Raw genomic sequence first — 26,383 nt, 5'->3', positions numbered from 1 at the left:
GTCCCACGTCAATCTTGCGGTTATATAATAGATATAACCCACCCATTTTTGACGTAGAACTACGTCTTTCAGGAATGGTGTCAAATCAGAAAACAGGTCACGTTTTCATGAAATAAAGTCAACGTTCATAACTATTTTCACTATGAACGAATTCTCATGATTTGCATACCAATCGAATCTGAAATTCTCTAAGATTTGTTTGATATGATATACATTACAATTCGCTGATCTCTAAACTGTTTAAATTCATGAAAACTGGAAGAACTTCCCTTTTTCCCACACTTTTGTTGTGCCGATTTGTGTGCTAACCCTACCCGTATTTCGAATTCTTATAACTCGAACAATTCTGAACAAATCGGAATGGTGTTGTTTCAATTGATAGGAAATATTTCTACGCATCTATTATAATTAATAAAATGTTATTTGTCATGAGATGAACAGTTGAATATCTGTAAAATGTCAAGCGTTATATAAACGCCCTAACTGTCAAATTTGGTTGGTTTAACAGTTTCCCCAACACAGACTTCTAAATCGATGTACCTGTGGAAATCCGCTTTACAAATATACATGCAAGTCGTGGGTATTTTTGTTCCCACCAAGTTGTGTTTCCCTAACACGGACTTCAAAATCAATGTGCCTGAGGAAATTCGCTTTGCAAATACATGCAAGTCGGGGGTATTTTTTGGTGTTGAGTACTATTGTACTCGCTTGTCGTTGTGCAGACCGGAATATGTTTCCCTAAAACGTACTTTTAAACTGAGAAGCCTGGGAAAATCGTCATTTCAGTTGCTAGAGGTGAATGAACTTTCGCGGTTCGAGAGCTACGTAAACATGAGATTTGCAATAATTTTAGAAGGTATTTTATACAATGATCGTTTAACTATTCTTTCGTTCACGTCTAGGACTACCAAAGTCCTAGGCATCATATCAACCGTAAAAGGACGGTCATCGAATTTACTTGTAACGGCATAACTTGTAACGAACATAATCTATGTAATTGATTTTACATGGCAACTGTTCAAACTTTTTTACTTACAAAGCAAGTATGTTGAATTCAATTGAATTCGGAAATTATTTCATTCAAACGATAATTTAATCAATACAATTTAAATGCTAACTGAGACAACGGTAGTCCCACGTCAACCTTGCGGTTATATAATAGACTAGCTGACCCGGCAAACTTCGTCCCGCCCAAAATTTGTTTTTTTGTTATCAATACCTTCAAACATTCACGTTTTCTTACTATGAGCAAGTTCATGGGTCCAATCGCAGAACTGTTTGTTGATTGATCTTCTAATCGACACCGATGAGTTTTGTATGGCAGCTCCCCATTAGAGATGGGGGTGGAGTGTCTAACCACTGTAAAAACATTTATTGCATTCTAAAACCTCCACATGCCAATTTTGGTTTCATTTGCTCGAATAATTCTCGAGTAATGCAGAAATTTGTGTTTCATTTGTATGGCAGCTCTCCCTTAGAGAGGGGGGTGGAGAGTCTAACCACCATAGAAACATTTATTACATCCTAAAACCTCAATATGCCAAATTTGGTTTCATTTGCTTGATTAATTCTCGAGTAATGCAGATTTTTGTGTTTCATTTGTATGGCAGACCACCCCCACCCCCTAAGAGAGAGGGGAGGAGTATCTAACCGCCGTAAAAACATTTATTGCACCCTAACACCTCCACATACCAAATTTGGTTTCATTTGCTTGAATAATACTCGAGTAATGCAGAAATTTGTGTTTCATTTGTATGGCAGCTCTCCCTTAGAGAGGGGGGTGGACAGTCTAACCACCATAGAAACATTTATTACATCCTAAAACCTCAATATGTCTAATTTGGTTTCATTTGCTTGGTTAATTCTCGAGTAATTCAGAAATTAGTATTTCATTTGTATGGCAGCCCCCCTTAGAGAGGGGGGAGGGGTCTCAAACCATCACGAAAACCTTCCCCGGCCCCAAAAACCCCTACATACCAATTTTCATCTTGATCGGTTCAGTATTTTCCGAGTCTATAGGAATCACACAGATAGACAGACAGACAGAGTGTCAAGTGTCAAGATGTACATTTTACAAGAACGTGTGTTTTTAGTGAAATCGTATTACTCGAGCAACCGAAGCGAAATTTATATATAACCCACCTATTTTTATCTCTTTAAGTTCCTCCAAATTTTGTGACTTATTAATATAGCAACGGTCCTTCACGTACCCCCAGAGGAAGTAATCGACGACGAGAAATGCTGAAATTTCGCTTCGGTTGCTCGAGTAATACGATTTCACTAAAAACACACGTTCTTGTAAAATGTACATCTTGACACTAAAAAATCGAAGGAGCGAAAAAAAAAGTATAAGGAGCTATTTGATTTTGTTGCGTGAGCGTTTAATGTGAAAGACCCTGTAATACGAAGATCCTCTAGGAACGTTGGTGCCATTTAAGAAGAAAGTTTTAGTTGAGATTTTTTTTATGCTAAACTACACGCCTTGAATGTATTCTGGAGTGGCAGGCTCTAGAGTACGCGTGACCACAGTGCAAGTCGGAAGACATTTCTTTGACGAAAAATCCCTGGGCCAGAACGGGTATCGAACTTGAACCCCCGAAATGATAATGTGTGGCGCTACTGGCCCCGGTGGACAATTAAAATTATAAGTTCAACTAATTTGAGTCCAGAATATAGACTGACAGTTTCAATTTACAAGTGAGGTTTGTTTGCTTCAAACTTCAATCTCAGTGTTACACCTTCACCATAATGTCATATCCTGCTTCAAATTGTGGACACACCTTTGTCTAGCCTGAGACTTGCCATGCAACCAACCATTCTGGCGATCAGATTCCTGCCCTTCAAATCGTGTAGACTCTCGATCGATCCTTCCGATGTAAGGCATCGGAAAAAATCCATTTCCAACATTATGTAATTACTTGATCATATCCATCTCACCATTAGATTTTGGTAAATTGTGAACTTTAGTTGCATACATGCTAACTGTACCTCCACCAAGATGTGAAATTGATCATTCCTTCCCTTTCCAGATTCTATCAATAAAGGAGACATTGTGTTCCCCGTGGAATGGCCTCCGTCGATAACCTCAGAATGTGGTCCTGAAACACCAATCTGCGTCAACATTCCCAACTATCCCAAACGGTTCATTGACAACATCATAGCCCGCCAGGAGCACCGCTTTTCCGAGGTGTTTGGTGACGACGTCGTGGTGGCTAGTGGGGACAAGCTGGTCCAACGTTTTGACGCCACTGACGATGAGTTTATTTGTAAGAGCGAGGAAAAGCTGATTCATCCGCAGGGCGGTCTTTCGATGGACAATAAACAGGTGGTTGTAGTGAACACTGAAAAGTACAACCAGGGCGTTCGAGTGGAACTGTGCAGGTGAGTTGACGATCCGTTTCGAATCGCTACCCGTAGTACAAAATCAATGAACAGAAAGCAAATCGAGTCCGCGTGAATTATTCAAATGCAAATGAGATCGCTTAAGTATTCGCCATTTGTTACACGTATTTTGGTTCATCTCCATTTTTTTCCTATTGCACGAATGGATCAAAGAATTTGTATCAAATTTTGTGTGAAAAACAAAATTAAGTCCGCGAACACATTCCCAATGTTGATTGTGACATCTGGTGAACTTGAACCTTGGAGCGAAACAACGTTTACCGGAGTTCAAAAATTCGAGAGGTTGTATCCGAGACATAAAGGGTGTGCCACATCAAATTGCATCACGGAAAAAACGCTGTAGAAATTTAATTTTTAGGAATTATATCTTCAGCTTTCGCTTATAATCAGATAAGAGTGTATAGATCACGTTGGCCATGCTTCACTGTCAATTTTTCGTAAATTTGGAAAAATGTCGTCGAACGAAAAAGAGCGTCGTGAATTAATCCTGTGCACTCATTTCGAGAATCCGGAGTTGTCACATCGGGACATCGGTAAGATGCTGGGAATCGTCCAATCCACGGTCAGCAGAGTACTAAAACGATACTTCGAGAACCTAACCATCGACCGGAAGGTGAAGAACGGCAAAAATGGATGCTCCGTCAGTGAAAAAGATCACAAGCGCGTAGTTAAGCAGTTTAGACGTGATCCGAGAAGTTCGGTCCGGGATGTCGCCAATAAGCTGAACTTGTCAAGTTCATTCGTCCAGCGGACCAAGCAGCGGGAGGGCCTGCGTACATACAAGGTTCAGAAGGCTCCTAACCGCGACGAAAGGCAAAACATGGTGGGGAAGACACGATACCGGAAGCTGTACACCGAAATGCTGACGCATTGCCTGGTAATGGACGACGAAACCTACGTCAAAGCGGACTTTCGTCAGCTGCCGGGCCTGTTGTTCTTCTCCGCAGAGGACAAATTCAGCGTTCCGGAGGAGATTCGCAAGCAGAAACTATCCAAGTTTGCCAAAAAGTACATGGTGTGGCAAGCGATCTGCTCTTGCGGAAAGCGGAGCGCCCCCTTCGTGATGACCGGCACGGTAAACGGGCAGGTTTACCTTAAGGAGTGCCTACAGAAGCGCTTACTTCCACTATTGAAGCAGCACGAGGGCCCGACCATCTTCTGGTCGGATCTCGCTTCGTGCCACTATTCAAAGGACGTGTTGGAGTGGTACGAAGCCAACGGGGTCACCTTCGTGCCAAAGGAAATGAACCCGCCCAACGCGCCGGAGCTTCGCCCAATAGAGAAATATTGGGCGATTATGAAGCAGGCCCTCCGGAAGAACACAAAAGTTGTTAAATCGGAGGCGGACTTCATGAGAAAATGGATTTCTGTTCAAAAAACGACGGGTGGGTAATGTCGGGGACATAACCGGAGTGACGTAGGACTATACAAAGGGGACAGCTTTTGTTAAATATATATTTTAAATATATTGTTTTATTTTCTTCTCCTACGTGAATACCTACCTACCTACCTGAAAAATGGATTAGTTTACTGTTTACTCTTTACGAATATGTTGATGGTTCTGAAAAGAACCTTTGGTGTTGTGTTTTTGTTATCACTCGATATTCCCATCTTGTTCGGTTAAACCTTCCTGTTTAGCTATTGCGTTTGCCACTCGCCACAGCTTTCACAGTTGGAAAATTTCTTCCCATCCAGCTTGTGACATATTGTTCAGTAAATTACATTTAATGCGACTTTGCCACTCACTGAAACTAATTGTTGCCTTGCCGAACCGAAGCTGCTCTGTTCTTGATGCGTGTTTTCTGATTGTCGTGAGCAGCTTTGCAAGCCAACTCGAGCACTCCGACGGCCGAAACTCTATAATCGCTGTTAGGTATACTGGTGCTCCGGCACCAATCCGTTCGGCCTAGTTACCCTTGCGGAGCAATCAGTGAATGCGGCCAACAGGGAACTGGAGACCTGCACGGTTCGAGTGAGACTTTGCCTTTCCCTTAACTTGTCCTCCTTTGTTACGTCCACGATGCCGATGCCGTACAACCACACGGGTTTACGGTTTGAGAGAAAATAAGATATTTTTTTGGGGTCCGCGTGTTTTATACTCTAGCGCAATTTAAGAATTGGTGAAAATCAATAAGCTCAGAACAACTGCCAAATTCACATACTCATCATATCCTGGCAAACAAATTATGAAAAAATCAATTTGTGTTTTATTATTATTTTGGAAAATGTTTTAGAAAGCATTGAACTGTATTTCCTAAACTCTTTTTTGGAAGGTTTAATGGCCCTGATAAGCGCCTTGTTTTATGGAATGGTTCCAATTTAGAAAACTTAGTACTCGTGGTTTTGAAAAAAAACCATTTCGAACGCCCTCGATGCCGCCTTGTTCTGGATTTGCCACCAAAGCAGTTTGTATAAAGAACAAACTTTTGACGTAGGACTACGTCTAACCGGAAGATATAGGGGGTGAAATGGAAATTTAGGCACTGAACAAGTAGGAAAAAATGCAAGATTTGGAACGCTTATAACTCGAGCATTTCTCAATAGATCGCAAAGGTTTTTGCATCAATTGATAGGAAATATATCTACGCATCTATCATAACGAATAACATTTCATTTTTCTTGAGATAAATAATTGAATAATTGTGAAATATCAAGCATTGTCCAAATGCACTATGTGCCCATTTTTGATTGGTCCATTTTGTGCTCCTCAAAACGTACCGACCAAAACGGGCAACCAGAGCAGCAGCGAAATAGAATGAAGCACGATTGGAAAGGAAAAAAAAATGAACGAAACATTGGTCGCAGTCTCACACATGCGTAATTCTCGAGCCAGCCAGTCAGCTTAAAAATCCACGCTCCGCTGCCGTAACGATCATTCTTTGTGTGTACACCGACTGGACAACATCGTTGCTGGACGAGCTGGACGGCGAGGGATCGAGTTCCTTTCTCAAGGCAAGAGGGTGGAGGTGGTAGCGCTGGAGTAGAGTTTTCAAAGGGCCTTTCTCGAGGCTAGAGACGAATGAACTGCAAAAGTTTAAAGTCTCTATAATACAAGACCTTCCTTCCTTCCGTAACGATCATTCTCATTCAAACCGTACACCACATCAGTTCGCATCACAACACATCAACAAACCAACCCAAGCAGCCATGTCTGGACATGGCAAAGGAGGAAAAGTGAAGGGAAAGGCAAAATCCCGCTCGAACCGTGTTTAGTTTCGGCCGCCGAAGTGATCGAGTTAGCTGGCAAAGCTGCTCGCGACGATAAGAAAAACTGCATTCGGATCAGAACACATTCGGTGGACATCAAGACAACAGGCAGTTGCAGCGAGTGGCGAGTGGCAAACGCAATTGCAAAACGGCAGCAGGTAGCAGAAGAAAAAAGTTTGTTCTTTTTACAATCTGCTTTGGTGACAAATCCAGAACAAGGCGGCATCGAGGGCGTTCGAAATGGTTTTTTTCAAAACCACGAGTACTAAGTTTTCTAAATTGGAACCATTCCATAAAACAAGGCGCTTATCAGGGTCATTAAACCTTTCAAAAAAGAGTTTACGAAATACAGTTCAATGCTTTCTACAATAATATCCAAAATAATAATAAAACACAAATTGATTTTTTCATAATTTGTTTGCCAGGATCTGATGAGTATGTGAATTTGGCAGTTGTTCTGAGATTATTGATAGTTGGGGACTTTCCTGATTATTCAATTTTCACCAATTCTTAAATTGTTTCCAGATTGAAAGTACAGTAATTTACAATTAGTTCGACATTAAGCTAATTGGACGGACATGTAATGCGACATATTTAGTTGGACATTTTTGTAAACATAGAGATCCAAATTATGACCCCACATTGAAGGTCGACACTATACCACTGTCATCGCAAATGTTCAATTACAGGTTAAAATTACCTCCAATCCGACACTGAGTGGTGGTAATGCGACGTGCCATTGAATATAATTTACTGTACAATATGTCACAAGCTGGATGGGAAGAAATTTTCCAACTGTGAAAGCTGTGGCGAGTGGCAAACGCAATCGCTAAACAGAAAGGTTTAGCCGAACAAGATGGGGATATCGAGTGATAACAAAACAATAAACTCTTTAGATTGAACATAATTTTGTGATCCTGAAAAGGACCCTTTTTAGCCTGCATGTGAATCCAACGAGCGAACAAATCGTAATGAATGTATTTTTTTTGCCATCGCTGTCTTTTAACGCTCATTCGTTCGTCTCGTTGGACTCGCCCCTTTGGCTGAGTCTGCCGATTTGTCTCTATCCTGTGAGCGTGTACCGCTAAAGTACAAAACGCGCGGATCCGCTAAAAAATATATCATTCTCTTTCAAACCGTAAATCAGTGTGGTTGTATGACATCATTTCACATCACATCAACGGATTGGTGCCGGAGCACCAGTATACCTAATAGCGGTTATAGAATTTCGGCCGCCGGAGTGCTCGAGTTGGCTTGCAAAGCTGCTCACGACAATAAGAAAACCCGCCTACAGAACAGAGCACATTCATTTCGGTGGCAACAACTAGTTTCAGCGAGTGGCAAACGCAATCGCAAAACGGCAGCAGGTAGATGAAGGAAAAAGTTTGTTTATACAGACTGCTTTGGTGGCAAAACCAGCCACCGTAAAACACGGCGTTTTTAAGGGCCATTAAACCATATAAAAAAAACGCAAAAGCACAACACCAAAGGTTCTTTTCAGAACCCCCTACATGTTCATGAAGAGTAAACAGTAAACTAATCCATTTTTCAGGTAGATAGGTAGGTATTCACGTAGGAGAAGAAAATAAAAAAATATATTCGAAATATATATTTAGCAAAAGCTGTCCCCTTTGTATAGTCCTACGTCACTCCGGTTATGTCCCCGACATTACCCACCCGTCTTTTTTTTCTTCTGCTACCTGATGCCGTTTTGCGATTGCGTTTGCCACTCGCCACTCGCTGCAACTGCCTGTTGTCTTGATGTCCACCGAACCGAATGTGTTCTGTTCCGAATGCGGGTTTTCTTATCGTCGCGAGCAGCTTTGCCAGCTAACTCGATCACTTCGGCGGCCGAAACTATATAACGCCGGCTAGGTGGACTGGTGCACTGGTACTAACGCGCTCGGCCTAGCTACCCTTGCGGGGAACTCCAGATCAACACGGTTCGAGCGGGATTTTGCCTTTCCCTTCACTTTTCCTCCTTTACCATGTCCAGACATGGCTGCTTGGGTTGGTTTGTTGATGTGTTGTGATGCGAACCGATGTGGTGTACGGTTTGAATGAGAATGATCGTTACGGAAGGAAGGAAGGTATTGTATTATAGAGACTTTAAACTTTTGCAGTTCATTCGTCTCTAGCCTTGAGAAAGGCCCTTTGAAAACTCTACTCTACTCTACTCCAGCGCTACCACCTCCGCCCTCTTGCCTTGAGAAAGGCACTCGATCCCTCGCCGTCCAGCTCGTGCAGCAACGGTGTTGTCCAGTCGGTGTCCACACAAAGAATGATCGTTACGGCAGCGGAGCGGGGAATTTAAGCTGACTGCCTGGCTCGAGAATTACGCATGTGTGAGACTGCGACCAATGTTTTGTTCATATTTTTTCTTTTTCCTTTCCAATCGTGCTTCATTGTATTTCGCTGCTGCTCTGGTTGCCCGTTTTGGTCGGTACGATTTGAGGAGCACAAAATGGACCAATCAAAAATGGGCACATAGTGCATTTTGACAATGCTTGATATTTGACAATTATTCAATTATTTATCTCATGAAATGTTATTCGTTATGATAGATGCGTAGATATATTTCCTATCAATTGATGCAAAAACCTTTGCGATCTATTGAGAAATGCTCGAGTTATAAGCGTTCCAAATATTGCATTTTTTCCTACTTGTTCAGTGCCTAGATTTCCATTTCACCCCCTATATCTTCCGGTTAGACGTAGTCCTACGTCAAAAACTACAACCTGACGTTGTACAGAACCTTATGGACGGGGTAAAGAGGAAGGTGCGAGCATACGGGCTTGGGCTCGAAGTATGAATAAAAAGAAAATGCCAAAAGTTGTTTAATAGTTTTTATTTTACTGTCTAAAATTTTCAAAAGGATCGGTCTACTGGGCGAATTTCTACAGCGTTTTTTCCGTGATGCAATTTGATGTGACACACCCTTTATATGCATAGTCAGATGCACTTCAAGTGAAATATTCGCTAGCGTTCACAGCTCGAGGGGAAACATAAAACACAAAACAAGTAGAATAGCGACCTTTATTGTTTCGGGCACAGGAAGATTATGAGAATTTTCCTCAGAGGAGATGCAATACCTATACGCTAGCGACAGCTTACTTACTATGCAAGGGTGGAGTTTACTTCGCAAATATTCTCTTTTCGCTATCCTTCGTTGTTTCTATTCTTCTTCTTCTTCTTTTCCTCTGTTTACGAAGACTTTAAATTATTCGATTCATTCGTCTCCGTTCTGTCCTAACGGCTGCATAAGTTACCCGTTATTGACAGCTCTGTTCGGGAAAGCACACAAATGGACAGAACAAATGTATGGGGAAATGGGAATGCTTCCAATTTTCATCAATTTAAACCATATACAGACTATGGCATTGTAATTATAGCATATATGCAAATCGTTCAAATAAGTTCGCAGCAAAAATAGTTATCAACGTTAACTTTATTTCTTAAAAACGTAGCCTACGTAACCATAAAGACGTAGTAAAAGACGTTAAAAAATGTTCTCGGAAGGTCGAAAAGATGTAAACGACGCAAAGCGTGCCCGAAGCCCGAGCACGTCAACAACTGAATTCGAATATAAGTAATCCGTAGGTATACAATAATCGTGATTCTTTTAGAACAGCTCTTGTAGATAAAGTGGTCTACTCTATCCCGTTCCATTGTGCGATTTTGCTTCAGCACTACAGAGGGATTTCTCTAGAGATATGCAATAGGCAAAAATCGAAGATGAACCAAAACACGTGTAAGAAAAGCAGATGCCAAAAATTAACTGAACAATCAAAATAGCCGTACTTGTCAGCATAAGACATGAGTACCAACATAATGCCACAAAATAGTCGAGGGGTTGTATCCGAGACACGACCGCTTAGGACGTAGGACCACGCAATCTTTTTTTAATTTTTTTTTTTTGGTTTATCAATTCGGATATTATTTGCGAATACGTCGAAATTCCATAAATAACTCTTCAGTAAAAAGTTCCGGGAACCCAGAAGAGTTTTAATGGCTTGCGTGGTTTTGTAGAATCATTTCGAGAAGCAACGATTCTTTCTTGCCTTTGCGAGAACAATTCATTAATTGGTCATATGTCGCAATTTCTTTCTTTATATCAATGCATGCATTTCACTGAGTATTTAACGAGAGATATCTTCCGCGCATCGCCATTCAACAAGCATCAAACACGCGTCTAACAGATGCACACAGTTGCAGCGATAAACATGAAACATCGAAACACACGCCATGTGAAATATTCGCTAGCGTTCACAGCTCGAGGGAAAACATGAAACACAAAACGTGCAGAATAAGCGACTTTTGTTGTTTCGGGCTCATAAAGATTTTGAGAATTTCCGTCAGAGGAGATGTAATGCTTATACGCCAGCGACAGTTTAGTCGCTATGCAAGGGTGGAGCTTACTTCCCAAATATTCTCTTTTCGCTATCCCTCTTCGTTGTTTCTATTATAGCGGCTGCATAAGTTGCCCGTTATTGACAGCTCTGTTCGGTAAAGCACACAAATGGACAGAACAAATGTATGGGGAAAGGGGAATGCTTCCAATTTGCATCAATTTAAACCATATATAGACTATGGGATTGTAATGTTTAGCATATCAAACAAATCTTAGAAAATTTCCAATTCGATTGGTATGTAAATCGTTAAAATCTTTTCGCAGCAAAAAATATTTATTAACGTTAACTTCATTTCATAAAAACGTGAACTGTTTCCTGATTTGGCACCCTTAATGTAAGACGTAGTCCTACGCCAAAAAAAAAATCTAGAATCGAATATATGTAGCCCGCGTGAATTAAAAAGTCGCGATAACGCGATGAACAGACCTCGTATGTGTACATGTGGGTGAAATCAGCATTAGGAATAAATGATGTCCGCTCGCTGACTCGCTAGCTTTCAACAGTGGCTTCATCCCATACCAATCCATTCCATAGTTGGTATTAAACTTCTTCAGTTCATTCGTCTCTAGCCGTGAGAAGGGCCCTTGTGGAAAGGAACACTTCTCCATACTTCTCCATACTTCTCCTTCACTTGCCCTAAAAAGACAATCCATTCCTACTCGACGCTCACCGGCAACGATGTTGCTCCGATGGCCACCAATCGAGAAGTGAGCAAATTATTTTACGTTTATTCTACACTCGACGAACAAATTAGAAGAACAGGGCAACAATATCGGAAAGAAATGAAAAAAAAACTATTTTTCTCTGTTTTTTCCAGAGATTTTCTGAAGTGACACAATTTTTTGCTAAATAACTCAACAGCAAATCCAATTAAACTTATTAACCGGCTTGCAATTGGGTCCTAGAACGTTCCTGTAGAATCTTCTTATACAGATACTAGATGACCCGGCAAACGTTGTTCTGCCATAAAAATTATTTGTAGTGAATATGTTGGTTGTTGAATGAAAATTACTAATGTATGGTAAGTATGTGTAAATGTTCAAAGATCTACACATACGTGAAACGTTTGTGTGTATTTCAATAACGAATCTGACATGTTAGTTCTCTTGAACACATAATAAACCCATGTTTCATTTATAATTTTTGTATTAAAAGCGTGTTTATTTCACCCGAAAATTCATAACAATTTACGCTTCACAGAAATGGAACATGAAGCTCAATGACGTCTATATCGCATTGCGTTTCAAGATTGCCACATTTGTACAATACGTCGAAATCGAACGGATTACAGAATGCGATATTGCAATCGATTCGAGTAATTTTGACTCGATCGGATTTCAGAATACGTGTTAATAGTTGATCATCTGGAATTTTTGAGGAAATTACACTATCGATTTTCTCTGGTCATATTTTGTTGACTATCCAAACTAAAAATGTACATATGAGGTAATCCCCGCTTTTGCCATTCAACCGAATACATCCAGCAAGGTATGGGGCCGAATACGTGTAATGTTGTAATGAAGCTCATTCTCCATTTCATTATTTTGACGTAGGACTACGTCTTTCATTTCTATACCGGGGTGTAAAATCAAAGTTTCGAAAACGAAAGCGTTACGCCGGAGACCGAGATTTTGAGCGTTAATAGCTCCTAAACAACTGAACGAAATGGTATGATAAACACTTCATTCGAAAGATAAAATGTCTACGCGTTATATACTTGTTACTTTTTGATCCAAAAACTTGTTTCAATAGTCTTAAAATTGCTTTCAAAACAGGCTATTGAAATCACCAATCGGTATATAAGCGAGCGGCGCTCGGAAATCCACTCAGTTCTAATTGAACAGCGATTGGAGCATGTTGTCGCTGTTGCGGTGAAGCTCTTTATTTATCATGAAAGCGCGGATGAACGGTGTCACCAAGAGCCTGTTTGTGCACCCTAGGCCAGAAGGGAATCTATCAGGAGGAGAGTGATGCCACAAACGGTTCCCTGGGAAGACATCGCTACACACACATACACGCGCGGCTATTAACAGGTGGTTATCGAGTTGGCATTAACCACTGGTGGGCTTCCAGTATCGAGGAAAATGTGGAAATATCTAATCGTTACTGAAAATAATCTGCCAGTTCCTCTGGGAATTTTCAAAATATATTCATGTGAAAGAGTTTAATTGAATGTTTTCTATCCATGTAACACTGTGACGCTATGGGCGTTAAAAGCATGCTAGACATATCTCTCTGCTCTTCTTCATTATCCCTGGATTGCACATGGAAGGTAATCCAAGATCCCCACGGTAGTGATCACCTACCAATAATTTTATCGATCGCCAATGAATCAAAATCTAGTGAGTCAGTCGATATTGCGTATGACCTCACGAAGAATATTGACTGGAGAAAATTTGCAGAATTAATATCTGAAGCAATCATTTCGATGCATGAACTTCCTCCCCTTGAAGAGTATAATTTTATATCAAGTTTGATTTACGATAGCGCACTTCAAGCTCAAAAGAAACGTGTACCGGCTACCACTTTCCGACGTCGTCCTCCATCACTTTGGTGGGACAAGGAATGTTCAAAGGTCTACCTTGAAAAATCATCCGCTTTCAAAAAATTCAGGAAAACTGGATTAGTGGAATGGTTTCGAAAGTACCAAGCTCTAGAAGCCAAACTAAAAGGTCTGATTAAAGCAAAAAAGCGTGGATATTGGCGGAAGTTCGTCAATGGTTTGTCAAGGGAGACCGCTATGAGTACTCTTTGGAATACGGCTAGGAGAATGCGTGGCTGGAACCATACCAATGAAAGTGAGGAATACTCTGACCGTTGGATTTTCAAATTTGCAAGGAAGGTTTGTCCCGATTCTGTTCCTGCACAAAGCGTCGTACGCGATATTTCGCTCCAATGCGATTATGAGAATTTTTCGATGGTAGAATTCTCAATTGCCCTCCTCTCATGTAACAATTCAGCTCCGGGGTCGGACAAGATTAAATTCAACTTGTTGAAGAATCTTCCCGACTTGGCAAAACAGCGTTTGCTGAACTTGTTCAACAAGTTTCTGGAGCTGAATATTGTCCCGCATGACTGGAGACAAGTGAGAGTGATAGCCATACGAAAACCCAACAAGCCGGCTTGCGATCACAACTCGTATAGGCCGATTGCAATGTTATCCTGTATTCGCAAATTGTTAGAGAAAATGATTCTACTTCGTTTAGACAAGTGGGTCGAAACGAACAATTTGCTGTCAAATACGCAGTTTGGCTTCCGCCGAGGTAAAGGGACGAATGATTTGCTCGCAAAGAACAAATGGCTTCCGTTTTTCTCGATATCAAAGAGGCATTTGATTCAGTTTCCATGGAAATTCTCTCAGAGAAGCTTCATAATCGTGGACTTTCACCAATTCTGAATAATTTCCTGTACAATTTACTGTCAGAAAAGCACATGAATTTCTCTCATGGCAACTCAAAATCTTCTCGTTACAGTTTTATGGGCCTACCGCAAGGCTCCTGCCTAAGCCCCCTCTTGTACAGTTTTTACGTCAATGATATGGATGATTGTCTAACTAGAGACTGCACGCTGAGACAACTTGCAGACGATGGAGTTATTTCCATCACGGGTACTAATCCCGTCGCTCTGCAAAAGTCGTTGCAAGATACCATGAACAATCTGTTCACGTGGGCCCTCAAGCTGGGTATCGAATTCTCTACGGAGAAAACTGAAATGGTCGTTTTTCTAGGAAGCACGAACCCGCCCAATTCCAGCTTTACCTATCCGGCAAAACGATCCAACACTCTATGTTTTTCAAATACCTGGGTGTATATTTTGATTCTAAATGTACCTGGGGGAGACACATTGCGTATTTGAAACAGAAATGCCAGTAAAGAATCAATTTTCTCCAAACAATAACCGGAACATGGTGGGGTGCCCATCCAGGAGACCTCATTCAGTTGTACAAAACAATGATATTATCAGTGTTAGAATATGGCAGTTTTTGCTTCCGATCAGCTGCCAGGATTCATATTCTCAAGCTGGAGAGAATACAATATCGTTGCTTGCGTATAGCAATGGGGTGTTTGCATTCGACACATACGGTGAATCTCGAAGTCTTGGCAGGAGTACCCGCGCTTACTCTTCGATTCACAGAATTATCCTACAGATTTCTCATCCGTTGCAAGATCATGAATCCATTGGTGATTGATAACTTCGAAAATCTACTCCAGCTGACTCCTCAGTCAAGTTTTATGTCTTTATACCATGAGTACCTTACCCACGACGTGCACCCTTCACCAGGCATCTCCAACCAAGTTTGCTTCCCATACTTTTGCAATTCCTCTGTCATTTTTTATCTGTCCATGCGACAAAAAATCCATGGAATACCAGATCACCTGCGCTCCAATGTTATTCCGTCGATATTTTCGGAAAAATATGGGAAAGTTGGATCTGATAAAATGTTCTTTACTGACGGTTCATACATAAACGGGTCCACTGGCTTCGGCATCTTCAATGAAAATTCCAGTGCCTCTTTCAAACTCAAAGATCCTTGTTCCGTTTATGTCGCAGAAATGGGTGCGATATACTATGCTCTAGGGATCATTGAAACACTGCCCATCGACCATTATTTTATTTTTTCAGACAGTCTCAGCTCAATAGAGGCAATCCGCTCAATGAAAGTTGATAAACGCTCATCTTATTTCCTAACAAGAATAAGACATCTATTGAGTGTTTTGGTCGAAAAATTATTCAAGATTACCTTAGCATGGGTTCCCTCTCATTGCTCGATTCCGGGGAATGAGAAAGCGGACTCGCTAGCTAAGGTGGGCGCTTCAGAAGGCACACTTTTTGAAAGGCAAATTGCTTATAACGAATTCTTTCACATTCCTCGTCAGGACACACTCGTTAGTTGGCAGCGCATGTGGAGTGAAGATGAGTTCGGTCGTTGGTTACACACGATTATCCCTAAGGTCTCGACGAGTGCATGGTTCAAGGGATTGAATGTAGGTCGTGATTTCATTCGCGTGATATCTCGGCTTATGTCCAATCACTACAACCTAAACGCGCATCTCTATCGCATTGGGCTCGCAGCAAACAATCTTTGTGATTGTGGCGATGGCTACCACGACATCGAGCATGTTGTCTGGTCGTGTATCCGGTTCCATGCTGCTCGCTCTCAGCTCTCTAGAGCACTGAGAGCAAAAGGCAGACAATCGGATATCCCCGTCCGGGATATCTTAGGTAGTCGGGATCCTGATCTTCTGCTTCATCTATACCTGTTCCTCAGAAACGCCGATGTCAACGTTTAATGATGTTTCCTTCGTTGTGTCCCCGTTTCATAACCCTCCTACCCGATCGATAAACTTTTACTTAGTCGCGGCAATACATACACACACTCTTTACAGATGCACGGGCCAAAGGTTGTGCAGTCCACTGATCATTCAACAAGAGCCAAAGGTTGTACCGCTTATGACAACTCTACACGAACTGATGATTGCGCCGGCTAGTGACCATTCTATCCTGGATTCCTCGAGTCGAGAAAGACGCACCACGCTAGATATGGGGTACAGACTAGGGAGCGTTGCTGATTAATGGTCAGCTGCATCCCAATAGGAAGTAGCCCGTGTCGGGCACACGTATAGAGCATCGAAGACTGCAACATATCAATTATGAGAACACTTGTAATACTAACCTCGAGCCAACCGCGAGTAATCGGTTACATATTACTAACATAGTTGTAAGACAAAAATTGTCAAAATATTGGACTCCCGGCCCCGTCAGGCTAACGCCACATGTGCCTTAATAAAAAATATATTTTGGAAAAAAAAAAAAAAACACTGTGACCACCAAATACATTAGGTTTTGTGATTTTTCAATCAATCGCAATCAACAGGATAGCTTCTGAAGATTATTCTTCCCCATCAGTAGGATATTTCCGTATCCAATATTGGATGCATAAAACCTTGTGCCTCCAACGTAACGCTCTCGTTTTCGAAGTTCTCCAAATATTCATTCATTCAGAATGAATTCAGATTCAACTTCATACAAATGATCTCTAAATCAACGATAGTCCTACGTCACCCTTGCGGTTATACCATAGATATAACCCACTTCCTGTTTTTTTTGTTTGAACACACGTACTGTAATATCATGACAATGCATGCGTTTGAGCCTGGCAATAGCAAAGGCTGTGTCGGCGTTGGTCATGATAGCGTTTCGCAAGGGATTGTATTATTCCTCACACTGCTTCTGATTGTCTAGAATCACAGTCGATCGCTCTTTACCTCTCTATCGTTCGCAAGTCATTCTTCGTTAAGATGGTGAACGTTAGGAACATTATTACCATTGTAGCAGAAGATGGAAAGCGGCGTTTGAACGGTGGGTGTCAACGATGAACTCCAGATTGTTTTTTCTTTGATTCACAATTTCTCGCGTCGCTGTGTAGTCGCCGAACTAGTCATATGTCATTAAACAACGTAAATCAATTCGTTCTCTTCGAAAAACGAGATACGGGTCGATTATTTGTATATTATTTATGCCAACATACTCAAATCACGATTAAAAATAGGAGATGAGGGTGAACCTTCGAGGTTATATACACTTTTATGCCAAATTTAAGAAAAAAAAATTGAAATAAAAGCTATTATTTTTTTTTTGCATAGCGCCACCCTAATCGGTATTAAACATATGGTAATCGATACACTAGCGGTATCATATATAGTTTACGTCCTATTCCCATACCTACCAAGTTTTTTGAGCATAATTTCATGAAAATCGGTCGAGCCGTTTCGGAGGAGTTCGACCACGAACATCGTGACACTAGGTTTTTATATAGAGACAGATATTTCAGGGTGAATGAAAAATTATCCCTTCGTCTTCGATGTTGAATTATTCAACATATATATCTACATATATATATATATATATATATATATATATATATATATATATATATATATATATATATATATATATATATATATATATATATATATATATATATATATATATATATATATATATATATATATATATATATATATATATATATATATATATATATGAACCATCGCATATAAATTCCGCACAATGATAATTTGTTACTTTGACGACAAAAAAATATATATATTTAAATTTTTTGCATCGATTTCAAAAAAGTGCCAAACCAGTACTGTTATTGTGCTTTACAAAATCCACTGTAATTCTGCCAATATCACAATGAGTTCTAATGTGTTGCACGCCAAATTTTTAGCTTAGTTTATTTTCCAAATGCCCGTGAACGTTTCATATTGATACGTTCAGCCGTTTTTTTCTAGCCGATTTTTCAAAATTTGGAGTAAATTAGAGGTAAATGCTCCTCTAATTTACTCGTTGTTAATTTATCGCAAATCGTACCAGAAGTACAACATCCTACGCGACTCTCAGAACGAACTATTCGTAACATTCGTCTTTATGGGTTTGTGGGGTGAGGAGTGCGTGTATGTGTGAAAATGCGTATGTATACGTGTGGGTATCATCACTCCTTGCAATCCTCGTACCCACATACGCATGAAAACGAAAGTTACGAATCGTTTGTTTTGAGAGTCACGTAGGATTTTGTACTTCTGGTACGATTTGCGATAAAATGCTCCTCTAATTTACTCCAAACTTTGAAAAATCGGCTAGAAAGAACGACTGAATAAACTCTTTCGGATAAATGTATTTTTCAATTCCCAGGGGAACTGGCAGATTATTTTTCAGCAACGATTAGATTTTTCCCGATTTTCCTCGATACTCGAAGCCCACCAGTGGTTAATGTCACTCGATAACCACCTGTTAATGGCACTTAATTGAAAAATATTTGGTCGCAGTGTTACATGGATAAAAAACATTAAAATGAACTCTTTCGCATGAATGTATTTTTCAGTACCCAGGGGAACTGGCAGCTTATTTTGCTGAATGGCATCCAAACGAAGAGTTCCGCGCGTGTATGTGTGTGTGTGGCGGCTGCTCCGATCTCTTCCCGGGGAACCATTTGCGGCGTCACTCTTCTCCTGATGGATTCCCTTCTGGCCTAAGGTGCACAAACAGGCTCTTGGTGACACCGTTCATTCGCGCTTTCATGATAAACGAAGAGCTTCACCACAACAGCGACAACATGCTCCAATCGCTGTTCAATTAGAACTGAGTGGATTTCCGAGTGGCGCTCGCTTATATACCGATTGGTGTATTCAATAGCCTGTTTTGAAATCAATTTTAAGACTATTGAAACAAGTTTTTGGATCAAAAAGTAACAAGTATATAACGCGTAGACATTTTATCTTTCGAATGAAGTGTTCATCATACCATTTCGTTCAGTTTTTTAGGAGCTATTAATGCTCAAAATCTCGGTCTCCGGCGTAACGCTTTCGTTTTCGAAACTTTGATTTTACACCCCGGTATAGAAATGAAAGACGTAGTCCTACGTCAAAAAAAATTCTGATGATGTAGCAAAGAAAATTTCTCAAAAAGCGGCTATTCAGACCATTATCCAAGAGACATCATGCAAACAGACTAAAATGATGCTGAGAGTTGATAAATTCGACAATCTCCAAGAAGCTACCGATATCTTGTTAGAAAATGAGAAAGCCAACAACAATGACACAAATACAGTCGTTCTGCATTCTGTCAAAAATAATAGACAGCCGAACAACTTCAATCAAATTAATAACAGATATGAAAATCGTAATTTCACCAACAGAAACCAAATGAGAAATGATAGAATAAACCAGAAGTCATTTTCCCAACCTAGATATCAACCTAGATACTCGATGAATGACAATATAAATTTTAACCAACATGTATAAGAATATCCAATTAACAGAAATTATAGCCAAAACTTCAATAGAAGAACGAATAGAAATTTTAATAGAAACAATAACCCAGCGAGAATGTATCTAGCAAACCAGCAAGACATTCCTCGACTACAGAGACCAATAATTGACAATCAATATTATTCGCAAAACCAACCGGACAATATTAATCAATCTCTGGTACCAGTTAACAACAATACTACAAATCACCCTACTTGTCAACCAACACAAGCAGGAACCTCGAATCCCAATTATTTTTTAGCCAACCAGTAACAATTGAACACAGATGTCGACTAACTGGACAATTGTTACGGTCTGGAATACCTAATTTGACAATCAATCTAAATGCTTCAAACTTTATCCAGGTCAGTTTAGTTACTGCCTACCTACCAATAGTGGCAGATGGTGTTTTAGGTCGAGATTTTTTGACAAACTATAAGTGTCTGATAGATTACGAATACAGGATACTTACATTAACACTTTGGACGCCCCGTTACCCAGATATGACACTTTGACACTTTCCTCGTTCAAATTTAATAGGATTTTCAAAAGGAATTCGACAGGCACCTAAATGTAACTATAGGATATGTAGAAAAATAATAAAACCATGACCATATTAATATAATATTTATACTATACTTTTTCTCAATTTATAATACGGATGGTTTGTACTGCAGTTTTCTGCGAAACCCGTATAATATGACTTTGGCATGTGCTATTATTGCCAATTCGTCTTCATATAGAAAAAAAATCACCAGATCATGTAAAAGATGTCTACAAACTGAGTTTGATCTTCATTTAATAATTCATTCGCAAGTTGGGCCCCGCGAGAAACCCAAAAACAGCGCATTGGGCGACGAACGTGTTAAACATAGGAAATGTACATATATCAATACCTATAGAAGATAATTTGAATGAAGGCTTCATGTTACCAGGGCGTAGTGAAGTCATCAGAAGAATACCATTTTTGAATATTTCAGATGATATGGTAGTCCATTCCGAAGAAATTTTCCCAGGTGTTTTCTATGGCAACACAATGATCTCACCACGGAAACCCTATGTAAAATTTGTAAATACCAATAATGAACCTTTATACATTGCTTACTTTCAATTTAAATCTACTTTAAGTCATGCAAAGGATTATGCTATACTAATAATAAATAAAAGCATGCACGATACATATGCATGCAAAGAAATCCATTAAAATATAAATATTGAGCAAATTCCTTTCTATGCTAGGAATAAATTCAAAAACTTGATTGATAATTATCAAGACATATTTTGTCTACCGGAAGAAGCAGTAACCCAAAATAATTATTACTCACAAAATATTGTCCTTAATGACAATGTTCCTGTATATATTCCCAATTATGAGACTATACATACCCAACATGAAGAAATAAATAGACAAGTGAATAACATGTTAGAGAGTAATATAATTGAACCTTCAATTTCATCATATAATTCTCCAATTCTTCTTGTACCAAAAAATGGCCGTTTAGTGGTTGATTTCAGACAGCTAAATAAAAACATTTTAGCTGACAAATTCCCACTACCAAGAATTTATGATATTTTAGACCAACTCGGGAGAGCAAAATATTTTACAACTCTAGATCTCATGTCATGGTTTCATCAAATACTCCTGGACAAGGAATCTAAATTTTCAGCATTTTCAACACAAAATGGACATTATCAATACACTAGATTACCATTTGGCTTAAACATAAGCCCGAATAGTTTTCAACGCATGATGACTATTGCAATGGCAGGTTTAACTCCAGAATCAGCATTCATTTATATTGATGATATTATAGTTATAGGATGCTCAGTTAATCACCATCTTTCGAATTTGACTACAGTTTTCGAACGTTTGAGATTCTATAACCTCAAATATGTAAATTTTTCAGTACAGAAGTTACTTTTCTGGGCCATAAAGTAACATAGCATGGTATGTTGCCGGACGACTCTAAATTTAGTGCTATAGCAAATTACCCAATTCCTAAAAACCTAAAACACCTAATGAATTAGGTAGTTCAGTAAAACGAAGACAGGTACAGCTCCAAGAAAATTTGAATTGTTTTGAATGTGAGAAAAAATTACAGGAATTTGAAGATTAATTGAATAATCTTCATATAGATCTTAAAATTATTCATAGAGATATACAAACTAGGTATTGAGTAACTCAAACTGATATTTAAAGAAGAGCCTAATTGATCATATGGGAAATTTCAGCCTAGGCAAATTTTATTTATAGAGTTGTTGCTAAATTAATTGGATTACGTTGTTAGTTGGACATTAAGTTGCGGAAAGGATTAAGTTGCCTAATATATGTTTAGTTAATTTCTGATGGATTGTTGAACTTTCAATATTTGAAGCGCTATAAAAAAATCAGCTATTTTTCCGTCCAGCATAACAAACGAGTTCTACATCAAAATAGAAACCGTTGAGTATGGAAAAACATGTGCTTCGGCTTCCCATAAAAATCGTAACGATTGATTTCAATTTTTTTTTACCTAAACTAGGAGAGAGTTCAGTACTGAAGCGAATAAGCTTCAACTCGTTCCAAAAGGTTCATTAGCCGAATGGTTGCATTGTACCTACCTCACGATCGTCTGCTTTTGAGTTTGTATTACCAAAAAACAATCAAAACTAGACTCGGTGATTTTTAGCTGTAACTTTATTTCTAAAATATGTTAGAAATTGATTAAAACGAGACACAATCGATATTGATTGTCCACTTTATCAACTTGGAGCAGAAATTGGATATAAAAAGTGAGAATAGAAAAACAGCTTTCATTCCGAGGAAGTGTTGTGTAGCATATTAATTCCCACTAAGGAAATGTGATACTTTTACCAAAACTCCTTGCTACATTCTCATTTAATTTCAATATACCGATTGAAATTTAAGAAACAGTTAGTGAGATGAAGTTAAAAGCCATGACTATAAACAAGAAGGACAGAACACAAGCCTATTGATTGGGAAACCACTTACTTCATCACAAAAACTAAAGAATGGCAAAATAGCCAAAAGATTCACAGTTTAATTTCATAAATGTCTGCAAAATATACCGAGACGCGTCTCGAGCGAAAAGATTAATGGAATTCTTCCATAGAAAGCGTAGGCGGATTTGCACTTCGATTATTTCGTATAAACGATAAATTTATTAACACACGCTAATGGTTTACATTGATTGGAAATTTTGACAGCAATAGAGGGCGTGAATTGAATTTAAAAATAAACGCGAATGATTTTGCATTGATTGATGAATTTAACGATAGAATTACTTTTTGCATCGTAATTGCGCCTTAAACTGTTCTATGGAAATTATTACTTCAGCTCAACAGAAACACACTTTTTTCCCCTTTTTATAATATTTGAATCATTCGAACGGCATTTGTTTGTTATTACAGCTCCCCGGGACAAACGTGTGAAGCACTGGATCACCTAACCTCCCTGTACCGTACAGAGTGCAAGCAGCTGTATCACTATCGAACCCTGCTGGCTGTGCATCCCAAAACTGGTGAGCTGTACAAGGAAACGATTCGGCTGCCATCCTGCTGCAAGTGTGTGATTAAACCATTGAGAAGACCATGAAACGGCGGTGGATCGAGTAACAAGACGACAAAAGTGTGACGGAAAGGCTACTCAGAATACAATTGGGTGATGTTTTCTCGAAAAATTTCGTTTGTGAAATTTCATTAATGTACAAGATAATTAAACCAATAGGCCATATGTTGTAATTTTAAATAAAAAAATAAAATTGTATAGCACTGACCACATCTCTCATTCGTAAAATGGAAAGAAATTTTGTGTTACATCGATATGGACAGCCAGCGAACATACGAATGATTTCACAATTTTGGCAGAAACAAATCATCCGCGTGAATATTCATTTTCTGTCACATCCATCTCAAGTAAGTACCAGAGAAGTAAGACCGCATTTGCTTTTATCGCCCATATATACATATTTGTTGGAGAAACGACAGTGTCTCGCATAGACTGTAACGGAGAAATCTCGTTAATTTGCGTCTAGCTATTTGCTCCCACTTGCTTCCAGAGGATGTGTACTTTGGCACCACATTTCAGTCCAGCAGAAACCACCTCAAGCACAAAACACGACTATGTCCAGATGATGAAGTGGAATTAAATGTTCTGTTTGTTAAATCGGATTCTGTTGAGGAAATGCAAGTAGGTGAGCGAATTCGCCGGAGAGGTCAAACTACAATTTAACTTTATTTACACAAACTTCTTAGGCGGACGCTTCTCGGTTCTCATCCACAAATGTACGAGTCCTATTTGGAAGATAAACATTTTTTTGACGCCAAACTTGTGGGCATCTGTTGCAGCTTTTTCGTGTATTCCTGTGAACCTTTACGTTGTATATTTTGTTCCATTTATTTGAAGTTGAACGAAATGTAACAGATGCATGTAATTAAAACGTTTAATTTTCATATAGGACACAAGCAATAGAAACATTTGGGTAGATTCTGATTGACCATTTCTATTTATTTATTGATTTATTTATTTGTTTATTTTATCATTTATCTATTCACATAACTTTTGACGTAGGACTACGTCTAACCGGAAGATATAGGGGGTGAAATGGAAATCTAGGCACTGAACAAGTAGGAAAAATGCAAGATTTGGAACGCTTATAACTCGAGCATTTCTCAATAGATCGCAAAGGTTTTTGCATCAATTGATAGGAAATATATCTACGCATCTATCATAACGAATAACATAACATTGAATAATTGTGAAATATCAAGCATTGTCAAAATGCACTATGTGCCCATTTTTGATTGGTCCATTTTGTGCTCCTCAAATCGTACCGACCGAAACGGGCAACCAGAGCAGCAGCGAAATAGAATGAAGCACGATTGGAAAGGAAAAAGAAAAAATTGAACGAAACATTGGTCGCAGTCTCACACATGCGTAATTCTCGAGCCAGCCAGTCAGCTTAAAAATCCCCGCTCCGCTGCCGTAACGATCATTCTCATTCAAACCGTACACCACATCGGTTCGCATCACAACACATCAACAAACCAACCCAAGCAGCCATGTCTGGACATGGTAAAGGAGGAAAAGTGAAGGGAAAGGCAAAATCCCGCTCGAACCGTGTTGATCTGGAGTTCCCCACAAGGGTAGCTAGACCGAGGGCGTTAGTACCAGTGCACCAGTCCACCTAGCCGGCGTTATATAGTTTCGGCCGCCGAAGTGATCGAGTTAGCTGGCAAAGCTGCTCGCGACGATAAGAAAACCCGCATTCGGAACAGAACACATTCGGTTCGGTGGACATCAAGACAACAGGCTGTTGCAGCGAGTGGCGAGTTGCAAACGCAATCGCAAAACGGCATCAGGTAGCAGAAGAAAAAAGTTTGTTCTTTATACAAACTGCTTTGGTGGCAAATCCAGAACAAGGCGGCATCGAGGACGTTCGAAATGGTTTTTTTTTTTCAAAACCACGAGTACAAAGTTTTCTAAATTGGAACCATTCCATAAAACACGGCGCTTATCAGGGCCATTAAACCTTTCAAAAAAGAGTTTACGAAATACAGTTCAATGCTTTCTAAAATAATATCCAAAATAATAATAAAACACAAATTGATTTTTTCATAATTTGTTTGCCAGGATCTGATGAGTATGTGAATTTGGCAGTTGTTCTGAGCTTATTGGTTTCCACCAATTCTTAAATTGCTTCTAGATTGAAAGTACAGTAATTTACACTTATCTCGACATTTAGCTAATTGGACGGACCTGTAATGCGACATATTTAGTTGGACATTTTTGTAAACATAGAGTTCGAGGTCAAAATTATGACCCCACATTGAAAGTCGACAATGTACCACTGTCATCGCAAATGTTCAATTACAGGTTAAAATTACCTCCAACCCGATACTGAGTGGTGGTAATGCGACGTGCAATTGAATGTAATTTACTGCAAAATGTGTCACAAGCTGGATGGGAAGAAATTTTCCAACTGTGAAAGCTGTGGCGAGTGGCAAATGCAATCGCTAAACAGAAAGGTTTAGCCGAACAAGATGGGGATATCGAGTGATAATAAAACAATAAACTCTTTAGATTGAAGATAATTTTGTGATCCTGAAAAGGACCCTTTTTAGCCTGCATGTGAATCCAACGAGCGAACAAATCGTAATGAATGTATTTTTTTGCCATCGCTCCCTTTTAACGCTCATTCGTTCGTCTCGTTGGACTCGCCCCTCTGGCTGAGTCTGCCGATTTGTCTCTATCCTGTGAGTGTGTACCGCTAGAGTATAAAACACGCGGACCCCAAAAAAATATCTTATTTTTTTTTCAAACCGTAAACCCGTAAATCGGCATCGTGGACGTAACAAAGGAGGACAAGTTAAGGGAAAGGCAAAGTCTCACTTGAACCGTGCAGGTCTCCAGTTCCCTGTTGGTCGCATTCACTGATTGCTCCGCAAGGGTAACTAGGCCGAACGGATTGGTGCCGGAGCACCAGTATACCTAACAGCGATTATAGAGTTTCGGCCGTCGGAGTGCTCGAGTTGGCTTGCAAAGCTGCT

The 26,383-nt window shown here is 39.6% G+C and overlaps 1 protein-coding gene across 5 annotated transcripts in view; it reads left to right on the top strand.

Moving 5' to 3' along the window:
• The window catches only part of LOC129779468 (protein spaetzle-like), a 109,741-nt gene extending 86,132 nt beyond the window's left edge, over positions 1-23,609 (top strand). For all 5 annotated transcript variants that reach the window (XM_055786981.1, XM_055786973.1, XM_055786965.1 and 2 more), the window contains 2 exons: positions 3,030-3,381; positions 23,246-23,609. In XM_055786981.1, the coding sequence (XP_055642956.1) occupies positions 3,030-3,381; positions 23,246-23,429 (536 nt within the window). In that variant the 3' untranslated portion in view covers positions 23,430-23,609. The remainder of the gene's footprint in view (positions 1-3,029; positions 3,382-23,245) is intronic.
• Positions 23,610-26,383: the final 2,774 nt, after the last annotated feature.

This window comes from Toxorhynchites rutilus, chromosome 1 (assembly GCF_029784135.1).
Source record: "Toxorhynchites rutilus septentrionalis strain SRP chromosome 1, ASM2978413v1, whole genome shotgun sequence".
In the NCBI taxonomy this organism is placed as follows: Eukaryota; Metazoa; Arthropoda; class Insecta; order Diptera; family Culicidae; genus Toxorhynchites; species Toxorhynchites rutilus.
Note: the sequence above shows the minus strand (reverse complement) of the source record. Positions and strands in the feature narration are given on the sequence as shown.